The sequence below is a fragment of the Tenrec ecaudatus genome, chromosome 13 (genome assembly GCF_050624435.1).
Source record: "Tenrec ecaudatus isolate mTenEca1 chromosome 13, mTenEca1.hap1, whole genome shotgun sequence".
Classification (NCBI taxonomy): Eukaryota; Metazoa; Chordata; class Mammalia; order Afrosoricida; family Tenrecidae; genus Tenrec; species Tenrec ecaudatus.
In genome coordinates, this window is record NC_134542.1 from 67,988,187 (window position 1) to 68,005,579 (window position 17,393).

Consider the following 17,393-nt stretch of genomic DNA (forward strand, 5'->3'; position numbering starts at 1 on the left):
GCACAGACTCCAAGTTTGGCTGCATCTGAGACTGGGAAAGTTAATGATTCCCTTGGCTTACTCTAGATCTACAGAGCTGTCCACCACCCTGTCACGGAGGAAGGAGGCAGAATTGAAACCCAGTTAATTTTAAAAGACAAGTGCTATTTACCTGTGCCTTCTTTTAAGAAGGGAGATGACCACAGCTTAGACTGCAGGTGTGTTAAAGTATCTTTATTTCCAGTACTCTTCGAAGATACTCGATTGTCAGTATGTTTTAAAGAGACTTTCTTCTCATTATTCACTGAAGAGACTTCTCTCCTAAGTGTTAAAGTAGATAGATCATGAAAAACAAAATAGTTCCTGGGGTCACATTCTGTAAGGGTTCATACACAGACACTTCCTTTAATACCTAGTACATATTTAACATAAATGTAGAATATAGTAACAATAAACTAAATAGCAAATAGCAGGGTCTTCTTTGTGGAGAAGTATAAAAATAATTTTACTGATGATTAAAGCTTTATTTCTACCTATCATTGTGAAAGGTTCTTAGTATCTTTTCCGCATTAACATAAGAGCATTTGGCAAGCAGTGGAATCAGTACCTTGTGTATGTGCTTGTGGTATACTGATGGAGCAAGAATATTTTAAAAATACAAGCTGTGGGGCTTTGTTTTGTCTTCAAGTTTATGAATCAATTCCTGCCACTGCTCAGTATCATACTTAAGGAGACAGGCCAACAATACTATTAACCTGGTCATAATATGAGAGCTTGCTTTTTCTTTTAAGGAGCCGAACTAAAACGGGGTTAATTTTCCTTTTTCCCGTCTTTATAATTGAATTTTTATATGAATAATAACACAGTGAGGCAAGACATTCTTGTTGTTTACTGCATTCATACAGAGAAGAAGCACACCGGCTTGGAGGGAAAATAACTCCATTCTTTTTGAGGTCTTAAGGATCTTTCAACACGCCTCCTTTACCAAGTTTAATAAACTTTAACTTCTAGATTGCATTGGGAAGATACAAAAAGATGCCAAGTATTATTTTCCCCCTGGAAATGTGGAGTGTTTTTATTGGAAGCCTTCACTCCTCTATGGCAGGAAATTTGGAGGACAGCCACTTGGCCAACTTCCTGGAAGAGACCCATATTTGAACCCATTTCAAAGAAGCGTGACCCAACAAAATGTGCCAATTCAAGAATAGCAATATGTGCAAGTAAAATTTTACTGAACATCATCCATCAATGGTTGCAGCAGTACACTGATAAGGAGCATCGGGCCAGATTCAGAAGAGGCTGTGAAACACGGGATATCATCGCTAATGTCGCGGAGAACACTGGAAGGAGGTTGACTTGTACTTTATAAACTATGCAAAAGCATCAGCTGCTGACATCATCACGAACTCTGGAGGGTCTTGAGAATAACAAACACTTTACTGTGCTCGTGTAGAACCTGGACATGGACCACTTGGCAGTTGTGTGAACTGAACGGAACACTGCATGGCTGGAAACCAGGAACGGTGTGCGTCAGGGTTGTCAATCTGAGGACTGAGCAAATAATCACAGAAACAATTCCATGAAGAAGAATGTGGCATCAGGCTTGGAGGAGGGCTTACTAGGAACTGCTGACATGCAGATAACACAGTCTTGCTCGCTCAAAGTGAGGGGCCTTGAAGCACTTGCTGATGGAGGATTGCAACCTTCAGTATAGATTACTCCTCAATGCAAAGACCAAAATCCTCACGACTGGACCAGTAGGTAACATCATGATAAACGGAGACAAGACTGAAGTGGTCAAGGATTTTGTCTTGCATAATTAGTTGGCCCATAATCAATTCTCATGGAAGCGGCAGTCAAGAGACCATAAGACACATTGCATTGGGTAAATGTGCTGCACAAAATGTCTTCAGAGTGTTGAAAAGCAAGGGTGTGACTCTGAGGACTAGGGCGCGCCTGACGCAAGCCGGGGTCTTTTCAATGGTTTCCTACGCGTGTGAAAGTTGGACTTTGAGTGAGGAAGACAGGAGGAAAATCAGTGCATTGGAACTACGTTGGTGGTGGAGAAGATGGAACATCCCATGAACTTCCAAAAGGACAAACAAATCTGTCTTGGAAGAAGTACAGCCAGAATGCCCCTTAGAGGCAGGATTGGCAAGATTTCACCTCACATGCTTTGGGCCTGTTGTCAGGAGACCACATCATGCTTGGTAACGCAGAGGGCCGTGAAACAGGAAGACCCTCGGTGAGATGGCTGCAAGCGCGGCTCTGGCCTAACAGTCATTATGAAGATGGGGCCAGACAGTGTTTTGTTCTGTGGTATATAGGGTTGTTACGAACCTGGAGAGACCCAACAGCGCCTACCAACAGCATTGTCCCCTCCCACCCAAATGATGATGGCTCTAATCCCTCCGAGATGTAAATCCAGAACGCAAGCAGTTCGATTAGTGGCCTGTGCACTCATTTAGCAAAGAGACTGAATAACTTGTTCAAGCCTATGGGCGTGAATGAAAGTCTTCACTCACGGAAACAGAGGACATCCCCCGAACCCTCCCCTCATCCTGTATGTGCTGCCAAACTAATACCGTTCTCGGGAAATGGAAAATGCACAGCAAATTTTGGCTTCGGTTTTTCTCGCTGCTAACTGTGAAAGAAGAAAAAACTGCCAAAAAGAAACTTCTTGAGAAAAATTGAGAATCACGTAAATATTCAATTCCCACCCTGGTAATGCTCCTTTTATGCCAGGCAGCCACCAGTGATGACCACTCACATATGCTCCAACCCTGCTCTAAGGCACCTGGTGCCATACGGTTACATGTTGGGCTGCTAACTGCAAGGTGTACCTATCCTTGAGTAGAACTTGGTGAGTATAGTTCTAGTTATTTGAATAATTGACAATACTTTTAACAATTTCAAGGATATAAACATTAACAACGCCAACATGCCTAATGTTCTGAGGATAATGGCAGCAGTGGTGAACATGCCAGAAAAACACTCAGATGAGAACGGACCCAATCCATCATTTTAACAGTAAAATAGGAATTCCTTTCTGCCCATTTCCCAGAGGCTCTGTGATATGCAGTTTCAGAGACTCAGAGGACCCAAATTCAGTGTCTTCTCCAACCGTAATCTATTGACTCGCACTTAAGAGAGCGGTTTTACTTATGGGAATAATGTCTCTGACCACGTAAGCTGCACAGATAATGAGTATATGCTGAAAGATGTTATTCAACTTTAAATAGTTACAATTGAGGAAAGAGTCAAATTTTTACTTGATATAATAAGACCAACTGGAAGCAAAATGTATACATAATTTAGTAAGTACTAAAATTATAAAGGTTAGTCAGGCTAGGTAGTCTACTATATAATTATACTAGAAAATAGATCTAAGTCTTAAATGTTTTCCTTAGTCTGTTATAATCATTGAATATGGTTACAAAATATCCTCAAATTTCTATTGGAAAGAAGAATTTCTTTTCTTGAAACTTATACTTTAAGTTTTATTTTGAAAATAATTTCTATTTGTCAAATATGCGCCTAAAATAAAAATTATTCAACACTTACTTTTCTGACCATGTCTTAGCTACATTCAGAGAGGCTTGTGTTGCTGAGGAATAAAGCTTGCTTGCCAAGGTTGGTCTGTATCCAAAGAGGCATTTACTTAAATATAAAAATGGGAATAAAAAATAGCTTTCATTTTAGAAAAGACAAGAGATGATTACTAAGATATAGGGATAACATGTCCAAACCCAATTATGAGTTGATTATTATCAGTTTGTTGGCTTTAGCCACCTACCTCCCGTATACTTTTAAGTATATTTGAACGGTTGACCAAAAGAGCCAACAGATGAAAGGTCTACACCAGTGTTTCCCAAAGTGAGTAATAACACCTGCTGGGGGAGGGGTGCTGGAAAGATCCAGGGGAGAGGGGCTGTGAAAGCAGATACCTACACTTTATTTTGGATTATGGGCTACAGTATAAATGTTTTTAATTGTCAGGGGGCAATGAGTAATTTGTTTTCTGAAAAGGGGCAGAAGGTCAATAAGTTTGGGAATCTGTGGACTACACCCTATGTATACAACATTGTCTACATTAAAGATTTATGTAGATTTATGTATTAATTAAACGCAGCTTGTTGATGGACAACTCTTCCACATATTGGGCCCTTAGGAGAAATGGGAATGATAAATGTGAGCTCCGTATGCACAGAAGGAGCCCTGGTAAGCTGAGAGGTAAGCAGTTCAAAACCACCAGCCACTCCACAGGGAAAGGACGAGGCTTTCCACTCCTGTGGAGTTAGTCTCAGAAACTCATAGGGGCAGAACTGACTTGATGGCAGTGAGTTTGGCTTGTTTTTTGCGTGCATGTGCATAGACACCTGAAACTCCTGGTTTATGTGATCCATATTCTCTCCCTGTGACTGAACTAGAACAAATCAGAAGAAAAAGTCTCCTTTGCTTATCCCAGCCCGGCTATGGACAACTCTGTGTCAGACAGGCAAGGGGACTCACAAGCAGGTGGGAGGCAAACTAAACTGATGGAAATTCTTCCTCAGTTCACATGTTCTCCACGCCTTTCTGTTCTTCTCCAGGACTGGCCTGATTTACTTTTGACGCAAGAAGAGATACCCAAAGTAACTCAAAATTATATACCTGTGAAGCTTATTGGCTACACTACCTACCCTGCTCCTCCCTCGTGCCAAGCAATAACCTACCGAGCCCAAACTCATTTTTGCAAGTGAGTAAAGGGAAAATGATCATTTATCCTCAAAAACAAAAAACAAAACCCAAACAACAACAGTTTGATTAACAGGTGCAATTACTGAAGAGAAAAAGAGAATAAGTTGTTACTCTTATTTTGACTCAATTCGCATTCAATTTACCCCTGGAATTTGACTACGTTGGGATGTGGAGTACCTCATTGTCCAGTTCCAACACTGCTTTTCTATAGTGCAAGGGAATGTTAGGACTCCGGGTATAATCTGCTTGGTCAGAGCAAGGCCAGAGGCTGACTGCAGAACCGACCATCAATTGCTCACACACAAGTCGAAGATGAAGAAAATTAAAACAGCAATGTTGTCACCTTAAGTACATTCTTCCTGCATTCAAAGGGCATCCCAAGGGCAGATTTGATGCATGGAATAGTACAGACTTTATACAGTATGAGCTGCAGGATGACATCAAGGAAATCATACATGAAGCAAGCAAGGGGTTGTTAAAAAGACCAGAAAGGGGGGAAAAGATCAAAGTGGTTATCCAAGAGACTTTGAAACTTGCTCTTGAAAATAAAGTTAGAAAGAATGGAAGAAATGATGACACAAAAGAGCTGGAGAGCAAGATTTCATAGGACAGCTCAAGAAGACAGAGGAAAGTATTGTAATGAAATTTGCATGACCTTGAGTTAGAAAGGGATGAACATGACTGGCATTTCTCAAACTAGGGGGAAATACAATCAAGTCTGAGGCTGCAAAATTAAAGGATTCTGTGGACAAATATTGAATGGCCAAAAGATGATGGAAGGAATGCAAAGTCACTGTACTAAAACATAAGAAAGAAAAAAGAAGTGGACATACATATTTGTACTCATTCCAAGGACAGATGATTCAACAATATCATGAATATTACATCTAAGTAATAGTATGCGCCAAAGATAATTCAAAAATAGTTGCAGCAGTACACCGACAGAAAACTGCTAAAAATCAAGGTGGATTCAGAAGAGGACGTGGAACAAGGGATAGCATTGTTGACATCAGATGGATCTTGGCCCAAAGCAGAGGCTGAGTCCCCAAAGGCATTTGATTGTATGGATCAGCACAAATTACTGTGGACGACACAATCAACAGTGGCAATTCTAGAACGCTTCATTGAACTTATGAGGAACCTGCATGTAGCCCAAGAGGCAATTGCTCACACAGAACAAGGGGATACCACATGGTTTTAAATCAGGATAGGCATGCATCGAGGTTATGGTGAGACCACCATTTCATTTACCCTGTCTTCTAGGCTATCGAAAGAAGAACGCAGCATCAGGATCGGAGGAAGCTCATGAACAACCTGTGCTACACGGATGACACAACCTTTTATGCTGAAAGTAAGCCTAGAGGCACTTACTGGTGGGGATCAACCCAATGGGTTACAGCTCAACCTAAAGAAAACAGAAGTCCTCACCAATGGATCCAGAGGCAACACCATGATAAACAGAGAAGAGATTATTCAAGTTGGAAAGGATTTAATTTTACTAGGACACGCAATCAATGCTTGTGGAAGCAGCCATCAAGAATTTATTGCATCCAGTAAACCTGCTGTAAAAGGCCTTTAAAATGTTAAACCAAAAGATGTCACTTTGAAGACTAAGGTGTGCCTTACTCAAGCCACGGTATTTTCAGTCACCTCATTTGCATGTGGACATAGGACAATGAACAAGGAAGACAGAAGAACTGATGCATGTGAATTACAGTGCTGGTAAGGAATATCGAGCATACCAGGAATTGACAGAAGAACGCACAAATCTATCTAGGAAGAAATATAGCCAGAGTGCACGTTGGACAAATTATCAAGAGGGACCAGAGTTAGGAGAAAAACATCATGCTTGGTAAAGTAGAGGGTCAGCAAAAAGGAAGAGGGCCCTGACCAGATGGACTGACGCGGAGCAGTGGGCTCACACATAACAATGGCGGTGCGGATGGCTCAGGACAGACCATGGTTCATGCTGTCCTACAGAAGGCCATCAACTCGATGGCACCTAATTAAAAAAAAAAGACAAAAGCTTTCAACTGTATATGTGTGGATTCGGTCCCCCAAAAGCTGTTGAAACAAACAAAGCTTTAAAAAGTGGAAATGAGTATTATCTAACCCTTCTCCATCTTTATCAACATTGACTTTTCATTTTAAATATCCTTCCCTCTGAGTAACCACTGCGTTGACTGAAGCCAAAGCTAAGGTGTTTTAAGCCGAGCATTTGTGGCCTTTCAGACTTAATTGGTGACAAGTGACTGGGTGATCGGTGCTAATGGCTTAGGTGGCATGCGTGGATCGGCTGTGCAACCAAAGGGAGCTTCTTACCCCGACATGGCTTCATTTGGTCCAGTCGCTGCTGTCTCTGAAAAGGAGGAAATCCACCTTAGTAATTTAGCACTCGTGAGGTCCCTAATGGTAGGCAAATACTTGGGCACTTTTGTGGGACCAACCATCACATAAAGAATCCAATGACCAACTCATGGAACAATACTCAATCATCCCAGTGAGTTATCTTCTTATATTTAGAACAAACTAGTGGCTAAACACATGCTTCTTAAAGCCATTTCACTGATCTATACTCCATGTACAATACGATTCGGTGGTTTACTATTTTGAAAAGAGTTGTGCGCTCAGCTTTAGATCACAGTCTTCATGCCTGGATCCACTGTTCGTAACTATCCAAAGTACTTACCCTTTGGATCACACACTAACAATCTGTCATCCTGTCTGTTTCTTGGCTCCTAAAATAGGAGAAATAAAAATGACTATTACCATTATTATGTATTAGTGGTATTAATATTGTGTTATTATGTATGTGTTATTATGCAATATATTGAGGTGTTTGAGATCATTTATTACCAGTACTTACACTTTTCTATCATTTAGTCTAATGTACTTTTATACAAATACCAATTATTCAAACATGATATAAATTGATGACCCAGAACATCCTGTAAAGTAGTTTAAGGTACATACTCTTACCTTTACATCACCTATCTTGCCTGAATAATTCCTGATAGAAGACAAAATATTGATTTCATAAGTCTCTAAATACTTCTATAAATTTAAAATATAAACAAAATGCAGAACTCAGTCTACCAGTAGGGTATTCATGTATTTTTAATTACACTTAGTAGAATTATTCTCATTCTAATTAGAAGCTGACAGCATTTTTAAACTAGTTTAAAAAAATTCATGTTAGAGGAATTAACCCTTCTAAAAGGAACCTGAGGGGCACTGTGGGACAGATACTGAGTGGTTAAGTGCCATGGTTGACAGTTCAAACCCATCAGCAGCTTCAGGGAAAAAGATGAAGCTATCTGCTTCCATAAAGATTTGCTATTTGCCTGCACAGAAATCAGAACAGATTTGAGGCTGTGGGCCTGGGTTTGGTTTATTTTCCAGTCACGGAACAGTGCTTAGATGTCTGTCTGGTTGCCTGAGCCTACCAGCTGTCCCACGTAGCAGAGACTCTCACAGTCTGCTCTCCCGGTGAGTTACCGCCTTAGAACCCTGTGGGTCAGTGGACTCTGTCCTATGATTCAGAGTCAACTCAATGGCAATGGGTTTGGTACAGCATGTAAGTGATGTGCTGCTAGCCACACAGTGAGCTGTTCAAATCCACCAACCCCTCCACAGGAGAACGTTGAGGTGATCTATTTGGGTAAAAGATTTACAGCCTTGGAAACCCAATCTAGATTCACTCTGAGACGGCATCAACTGTGACAGTGAAGTTGGCGTGCTTTTAATTTAATCTCACATTCAAGTTTATATAAGGTCTATGGAAGAAAATACATGTATCAATTAACCTTCTAATGGATATCTTTTGGATTTTACATAACTTGGACTCTAGATCTACATCAAGAACAATCCACAGCAGGCTAAGGTCTGCTCTTTTCTGCTGAGTTGACTCCAGGAAGCAGAAGTTCAGCTTGGCTCATGTGTGTCTTAGCACGTTCTTCCTCACTCCAGCAGAATAAAACATACCACATAGTCAAACTAGCTGCTGGATGCCCAGCTCAGTGGGATCCTGGAAACCAGGTTCACAGCATCTATGTGGCCAGAGCAGCTATTTTTCCATATTTCAAGATGTGATGTTTTACATAACATCTGAATACATACCTTTAGAGACTGACCTTTGATTTTATTCAAAGGCACACTTTAAAACACTATTCTTATAGCTCTTCTTATGCTTACTAATACTTATAACTTATCATTTGTTCTTTATGAATTGCTATTTATACTTTTTTAAACCTGTCTTAGCAATTACCCATGGGAGAACGATGAGGCTGTGTGCTCTTGTAAAGATACATGTACAGCCTCAGAAACCCACGAGGGCAGTTCTACTCTGGCGTACAGGGTTGCTGCTATAAGTCAGAATTGACTCAATGGCAGTGAATGAGGTTTTTTAACAACTACCCAGTGGGAGGACCGATTTTCCAATCTATTAACTTTCATTCTAATCCTAAAGAGAAAAATCAGTCTCATGGGTTTTGTTTGACTGATTTCATTTGAAGTATGGAAGAGGTCCTCCTGGAATTTTTCTTAAATAGCAACCCACTTGTTTACCCTCTGTCACTTGTCTCCACATCACAAGCACTAAAATTCATTATTATTATTATTATACATACCCAAGGATCTCTGGCATAAAAAATTCAGGGCCAAGACTGTGGATAGTAAAAGAAATACTTCATTATTTTATATTAAGGTTTTCTCTGTTTAAATCCTTCTCCCCCATCCTCTTTGAAATGATCCCCAATGATCACTGCAAAATCAAGATCAGCGGGATCCCAGGACATCCAGAAAGAACCACCATGGTAGAGAAACCTTGGACCCGAGACCTCTGCGTGGAGAAGCAGTGGCAGTGTGGGGCAATGAGAGCACGGGGCAGAGTGGCAGGCCTTCTAACTCACTGACCATGTAAGCCGAGTGCCTCTGGGCAAGGGGCTGGCCTGCAGTGAAAATGGTGCAGAAGTCACATCTGGCATCCTCTTTCCTCTGGCTACACAAGGCAGGAGAATCCATCTCTACATCTGCCTAAGGCCAGCTGCCACCAGACAGAAGTCAGGCATGTCTCCTCGCTGGATCCTTCTTTCATCCTAATTGGATACTAACTGTTCATCATCCCATGAGACTCTTTCCTGCTGGGGTCGCGAATTCAATGAAAAGGCCACATGGCTCAATGATAATATAGTAGCCGTGTAATACTTAAAACACAGGGCGCTTGAGTGAAAGAGATGGGATTCACATCCCAGCCCCGTCACTTCCCAGATGAATTGGAAAAGTTGCTGAACTTCTTTAAGCCTCGGATTCTCCATCTGTATAATGGGAACACAAAGTTGTCTCGCTCGCTGGATTGTTAAAAGGACTAAGTGGGATATAAGGACAGAGTAGAACATGAAATTTCTCAATCTCATTGGGACTCACATTGACTTCTTTTTGTAAAAACATTCTTTTATGAGAATGATGATGACAACAAATGTACAAATGTGCTTGACACAATGGATGTATGTATGGATTGTGATAAGAATTGTACAAGCCCACAATAAAATAATTTAAAATAAATAGATAGTTTAAAAGAAAAAAACAAACAAAAATTATTTAAATAAACTAAAATGTTTTTTTTTAGGCAGAGTAGAACTGACCACAAAGGAGGAGGCTGCAATTCTGGAGTGGGTACCGGGAAATCCCTACAAAGGTGTTGGAATTCAGTTCTGATAAACTGAGAAGTGCTTGCTTACTTAAAATAAAACTTCACATAGTAATAATAAAAAGGAACAAATTGACTTGGGGATAATTTTTAGTGTCTGTCTTTCTTTTTAAAGAGAAATGTTCTTGGATGGGGATAGAGTCAGCCAATGAGCCTACACCCTCTAGAAAATCCAATGATAATCATATGACACAGGTTCGTTTACATCAGGTGTGGGAAACAAGCCGCCAGAGGCCCGGATGAGGCCTTCAAAGCATTGATGCCAGGTGCCTCCCCACCGAGCGGCAGTTCCAGCCCCAGCTTCGCTCCTTGTCATCCACTGTTCCCACTCGCAGTGACCTGAGCGGCCAGATAAACCTGCCCCTGTGCCTTTCAAAGACTGAACATCTTCACAGGAGTAGAGCCTCCTCTTTCTCCCGGCCATCTTATTAAGGGGGAGGGGGAAGGTTTAATTTAATAAATTAACCAGTATGGCCCCTGAATGATGTTAAAAATATACAAATGACTCTTGACAGGAAAAGCAAAAGGTTCCCAGCCCAGAAGATGCTGTAGGGCTGCAGGCTAAACCCATTTGAGCCGCCCCAAGACCGAAATGTCTGGGTCTGAAATCAACCTTATCATTTCATAGGTTGACTAGTGGGGCTTTAAAGATGATTTGTGGTCCAAACCCCTCATTTTTACAGAAGATGAAAGCAAGACGCAGATAATTATTGTCTGATTTCGACTCCTATGTTCCGGAAAGTTATGAGGGGGCTTCACAAAGTTCATGGGGAAAAATGAGTTAAAAAATAAGGACAATTTCTCACGAAGGTTTGAAGCTCCCTCATATATCTGGAGGGTACTGATATCTTAACCACTGTTTGCTCCTGTTGACTATTGAGTTGTTTCCAAAATAACAAACAAAAAACAACCCCCAAGAACTGTGAGAGATGGAGAGGGTGGTGACCAGGACAGGGAAGCAGGGGGTAGGGGAAGCAGCGAAAGGTCCAGGGATGGAGTGGGGCTGTTTCCACTATTTGGGGAGGAGACATCGGCAGGTGAGTGTGTGAGCACAGATGAAAGTCAGACACCACCATCCCTCCCCCACGTTTTATTTCCGCCCGCGCGGCCGCCAACAGCGCGCAGTGGGAGCCGCGCCCGTCCTACCTGCGCGGGCGGCGCCTCGGCAGCAGGGGGACCGCACAGTCGGAGCCTGGAGGAGACAGAGAAGTGCCCGGGTTTAGGCGCTGCCTGGGGGAGTGCGTGCGGAGGGCTGGGCTGAGGACGCCGCGCCTCTCACCGGTTGGAGCCTCTTTTACGCCGCCCAGCCGAAGGGCAGACACCGACCGCAAGCCTCGATCGCAGCCCGTTCGGAGTTCGGAGCCAGCAGCCGGAGAAGCCGCGTCGCCATGGCGACAGAAGCGCGCGCCGGCAGAGCCCTTGGAGCGGCGGAGAGGCGGGGCGAGCGCCGGCGAATCCCGGGGAGCCGCTGAAGGGGTGGGGCCGAGGGCGGGGGGCGGGGCCAGGCCCGGGAGCGGTGGGGGCGTGGGTTGAAGGAGGCGGGGCGGGGGCGGGGCGAGCTCCGGGAGCCGCCGGTGGGCGGGGGGAAAGAGCCCCGTGGCCCGGAAGTGCCCGCCGCGCTCACACTTGGGGACGTAGATCCTCGGGCGCGCGTCCGCCGACCCGCGGATTACCTCGAGGAAGACGGACGGGAAGGGGATGGAGATGTTCGTGTCCATACCTGCTCCTCCGGGCGGGGAGAGCGACCGGGGCTGGGTGTGCCGTTTTAAACTTGGGGGCGGAAAGGGGAAGCCGGGGTGGGGGCTGGGGTTCTGGGCTGTGGACGAGCGACGTCGAGCGTGGCTCCCCCACCTGAAGGAGTCTCAGGATCGTCGGTTTCCGGGGGGTGCGGGTTGTCTCTGGGCTACCCAGTCTCCCCAGGAATACGATTCGAGGGATGCTAGCCAGAGAGACACCTTTGCCACCGTCCCGCGACGGATGCAGGCTCGTTTCGCGCCGGGATTGTTAAACCGGTAGTTGAGGAAGTGAAGTTGACACCGGCTAATGACCGCCTCCTTTGCTGAAATAAATTGCTTTTGTCACAAAAGGGGGTGGGGGCGGGGGAGACAGCTTTTCGACTAGAAAATTCTAATTGCCCCTCAAGCCTGACTTCTGGGAAGGAATTGTTTTTTTCCTTCCTTTGGGTTGTGGAAGTCGCTAGGTTCCATTTGTTGCTAGGCAACCAGTTTTCTATGGGGGCCCTTTTGTTGAAATCAAATTTGGATTTGAATCTCACTTAGTAGCTCCGCGATAAGGAGGCATAATCTCTATTTAACCTTTCTGGGCGTTTGGTCCATCTGAGTGGCCTTTCCCGTTTCCATGTCCACTCCCAGGAAATGTAAGAAAACCCCAGAATAAAACCTATTCTTAAAAAAAAAAACTTCTTGCTACCTCTTTCTACCCCTCTTTTCCTCAACAAAAGCACAGAGAATCAAATGAAGACCTCACATCCACTTTTTATGATGTAGTGTTTTCACTAGTCGTCCTGAAAGTAACAGCAAACTGGATCAATGACTTTGGAGAATAAAAATAACTTCTCCACATGGAGGAGTGGTTATGAGTCGGATCAACTCAGTGGCAGTGAGTTGAGAGCTTCCACCTTCTCAGGGTCTTCAAGTGCAATCCCCCAAAGAAATACACACACACACACACACACACACACACTCTGTCATCGAGTGGATTGCGACTCAAAGTGACACACAGGCCAGAGCAGAACGGACCCTGTGTGTTTTGGAGACTATAACTCTATCGGAGCAGAAAACCTCGTGTTTCTCCCTCACAGCGGCTGTTGGTTGTTTCGAACTGCTGACCTTGTGGTTAGCAGCCCAGCACTAACCATTACGCCACCAGGGCTCCGTCAAGTGTAAAAAGGGAACAAAATTTACCTCACTACTTGTCTCTGTGATCCAGAATTTGAAATGAGAGAAAGTAAGTAATGGTCTGGGTACAGAGCCTGAACTTGACAATTTAATTAATAAATCTTAGCTCTTACCATTATTCAGAACCTTTGGAGTGCTGGTGGGTTAGGCTTTGGGTTGCTAATCTGCTTAGAAAGAGTTGTAGTCTCAGAAATCCTATATAGGAGCTCTGTGAGTTGGAATAGGTAGTGGGTTTTCTTTGGTCAGGAATTATTAATATTACTATGAATGAAATATTATTTATGTGAGTAAATGGAGTTCCTGGGTGGAATAAACAGTTAAGCACTTGACGACCCCAAAGCTGGCTGTTTGGATCCAGAAGGGCTTCCAAAGACAGATCTGGCCACCTGCTTCCTCAAGGTCACAGCCTTGAAAACACTGGAGCACACCTGGGGTCCCCATGAAGAGGAATCCCCTGGTGGCTGTCACCCAACACAAGCCATAACAATTTGAATAAAAGAATCTACTTTCAATCTCCTTGTAAAGATTAAAGATAAGTAGTGTCCAGTCTAATGTCTATTTGAATTCATTGTGGTCATACTACTTTTCTCCGTGGAAAAATAGCCTACGTTTTATCTTGACTTGTTCAGCTGTTGACATAGTTTACTCACTGTAACAACTTCTATGCAGGACTGCTGCAGTGCCCAAAGGTAGACCATACCTTAACCCGCTGAGCACCAGACCCTTGGATATAGTATCAAGAGTTGGTTCTGATCTGGGAGAGAAAAAAAAAGATACTACAAATTTTAAGTCACCCTACAATCAGCTTTCTTTATCAAATGCCACGATTTTTCATGGACAAAATTTTGTTAGACATCTGAATTTCAGCAGAGCAGCATATTAAAATGTTCGTAATTCATGATTCCCAACATATTTATTGGATGCTTACAATATACGAGGCTCTATGCTAGGCATAAGACAAACGGGAGCAGCAGCTATAAAAGAAGGCTTCAATGAACATCTCTGTAAAGAAATCTCTGATAGTATCTGTTCTTAGATTGAATTCCTAGGACTATGAAAACATAACTTCACAAAGGATTCTTCAGTCTTCAAAGGCAAACTTGAGAAATTAAAATTCTGAGCTGTGAAATATTAACTTTTTGGAAAACGACCAACCATCGAATTAATATTTATTTTGTGCAAAGTGTGAACTTGCCTGAAAGATGCTTTCTCAGGAGTTACTGGGAGTCACCACGGGTATTTGAAGAGCGTTGGTTGGCTCTTACCTCCAGTTCTTTCCAGGAGTTGCTGGTCTTCTCAATTGTGTGAGGTTATTTGAAGTCTATGCAAATTGCCCTACTTCCTACTCTCTGGGTTGAAATGTTAACTGTTTTAGTTCCAGCTCTTACCTTGTCACCATATGGCTCTTCTACAGTTCTTTCATTTATCTTTCTGTGTGAAACACTTGGTAACCTCAGGATTTTTTTAACCTTTACGCATTTATTTTTCTACTTAAACCCAAATCATAATAGCCACATTCCTATAAGGCCCTGGACTTAGTAACTTTGGTTAAGAAACATCAAGTAAACTGGCCAGTGTATTTAGGGAATTTCATATTAATTACAAGCAGAACTACTCCCTAAACACACATGCGAGTGACACACACACACCACATACACTCTTCTATTCTTTGACAATTGTATTTTCATGCATTAAGTTAAACCATATGAAAGTACTAGTTTGTGGATCTGCAAATTCAACTAATGACAACTTCATACAGTTCTACCTATAAAAATATTTCATCACCTAGTTTATCATGTTTTATTAATTTGCTGGCCAGCATTGAACTTCCCACTTACCATATTAAGGTTATTCTTTAGAGTTACACAAGGTTGTGTTTGCTTTGACCACAAGAAATGTTGGAAGCCAGTCGGAGCGGGCCACGCAGTGTTTGTTAATTAGTGCACAGACAGTAGAGGGAGTCTGGAGCCAAGTCATTGCTATGTGGGCCTCCTGGAACCCAGGCTCGCCTCCCATTCTTGAAGTGTGCGGGACTTGCCGACCAGTGTACATGTTAACTAGCAGTCTGTTTCTAAGGAGGAATTCTGCTTACGTGGTGACTTTTATAAGATGGGAAGGAGCAAGTCGGGCGCATGTTGAGTCTGGCCTTCACCGGGATATGCCCTGGGTCCACCAGGGAACTGTAGTTCTCTGCCGGAGAAGAGCACACTTGCACACGGACACATTTGTGCTCTACAATGTTCACGAGTCTGTTTCCTCAGAACTGCAAACTATGTGACCCCCTCCAGTTTTATGCCTTAATTTCAAGTGATTGTTGAGCTCGTCCTCCAGACCTGTGGCCTGCGAGGAGGTACTTTGACCTGTCTGAACCTCACAGTAATCCTTTCACAGCCTCGGGATTGTGTGTTAGTCATAATTAAAGATGTTGATTCCTGTGGATCTTTCCATAATTTTCTTTATCCTGGATCCAGTCTTTGTTAAATTCCCTCTGGCTCCGGTGTTGGAAAGGAGTCCCCAGTGTTGGAACGATGGCATCACACCGTTATTCATTATGGAGAGTCTAGGGAGGGATCCAGGACCCTTGGTGGTATAGTGGTTATACCAGAACACTGGGCTGCTAACTGTAGGTTAGCAGTTTGATACCACTAGCTGCTCCTTGGGAGAAAGATGAGGATTTCTATTCCCATAAAAAGTTACAGTCTCTCTCTTCCGGAGACGCTGTGTGGAGGCATTCAAATGGTTTAGCATCTGACCAACCTGCGTAGGCTGTCCTACAATACAGCCTCTATTGTGGCCCTGCCAGCCAATTTCTGCTAGAGCAGGCATTCGGGAAAACAAGCCCCCTTTACCCCGATCTAGTGACCTGCCAGTGATGGGGGGAGGGCAAGGGGGGAGGGAGGGAGGGATTCAAGGTGCTGAAGGAGCAGGAGCCCCTAAATCTAGAGATGGGATGGAGAAAAAACTTTCAATATAGTCATAAGGTCTAACTATAATACCCTATAACCCAAACCAAACTCACTGCCATCCAGTAGATTCCAACTAATCCATAGCCCACGGGAGGAATTAATTGGCCACAGCATGATTTCCTAAACTGGTGTGAGGAGAAAAGTATCTTGCATGTTACTAATATGCCTAGAAAACAATTGTTTGGAAGTGGGATTTGTTTCTTAAACAACTTTTTGTTCCCCTTTGGGTTTACCATAAAATGGGTCGGAGACTTTCGTATGCCAGCATACTTTGTTGATCTCTCTAGAGGGAATTTTAGCATGAAACCCTTCTCAAATTTATGACTTCCAATTTTCCTAAATACATACCTTGTCTATTCCACGTTCTGGTGATTAATAAAGGTTTGCAGCTATTCCTCACATTTTGAGTCAAGCCCCATCAGCAAATGAAAACTTGATCATGATGTTACCTGCTGGTACCAGCAGAACCATGTCAGATACTGAAGACCCCATGAGTAGTGGCAGAACAAGAGCAAGTGGTAGACAGAACATTGCCATAGGCAGTGCAGAGCCAGAAGACAAGCTCCTTCGGTCGGAAGACACTCAAAATATGACAGAAGAAAAGCTGCCTTCTCAAACCACAGTTGACCAGGATGACATGCATGTAGTAAGCCTTCAGGACTTTCATTTGTTGATGGGGCACAACTCAGCATGAGAAGAAACTGCAACTAGCTATTAATAATGGGAACTTGGAATGTGTGAAGTATGAATCTAGGAAAATTGGAAGTCATCAAAAATAAATGGAATGCACAAAGATGCATGTCCTAGGCATCAGTGAGCTGAAATGGGCTGGAATTGGTCGTTTTGAATTGGATACTCATATGGGTTTACTCTGTCTAGAATAATAAATTCAAGAGAAATAGGGTCTAATTCATCCTGAAAAGCATTCAAGGTCTATCTTGAAGTGCAGTGCTGCCAAAGATAAGAAAATATGTATCTGAATACAAGGAAATTCAGTCAATGGTGCTCATGTGGAATCTCTACATGGATCAAGAGACAGTTGTATGAACAGGACAAGGGGCAACTGCATGTTTTACAATTAGG

The 17,393-nt window shown here is 43.0% G+C and overlaps 1 protein-coding gene across 5 annotated transcripts in view; it reads right to left on the reverse strand.

Annotated features, from left to right (window-relative positions):
- ERICH2 (glutamate rich 2) overlaps positions 1 to 11,874 on the reverse strand; it is a 38,177-nt gene extending 26,303 nt beyond the window's left edge. The window contains exons 1-8 of one of the 5 annotated variants that reach the window (XM_075529620.1): positions 11,706 to 11,874; positions 11,573 to 11,618; positions 9,348 to 9,383; positions 7,699 to 7,729; positions 7,409 to 7,457; positions 7,042 to 7,078; positions 3,544 to 3,639; positions 152 to 300 (exon numbers count right to left, since the gene is read on the reverse strand). In XM_075529620.1, coding sequence (XP_075385735.1) covers positions 152 to 300; positions 3,544 to 3,639; positions 7,042 to 7,078; positions 7,409 to 7,457; positions 7,699 to 7,729; positions 9,348 to 9,364 — 379 coding nt within the window. In that variant the 5' untranslated portion in view covers positions 9,365 to 9,383; positions 11,573 to 11,618; positions 11,706 to 11,874. Of the gene's footprint in view, positions 1 to 151; positions 301 to 3,543; positions 3,640 to 7,041; positions 7,079 to 7,408; positions 7,458 to 7,698; positions 7,730 to 9,347; positions 9,384 to 11,572 lie in introns of all 5 variants that reach the window. The other 4 variants (XM_075529621.1, XM_075529623.1, XM_075529622.1 and 1 more) reach the window with 4 other exon arrangements.
- Between the last annotated feature and the right edge of the window lie 5,519 nt (positions 11,875 to 17,393).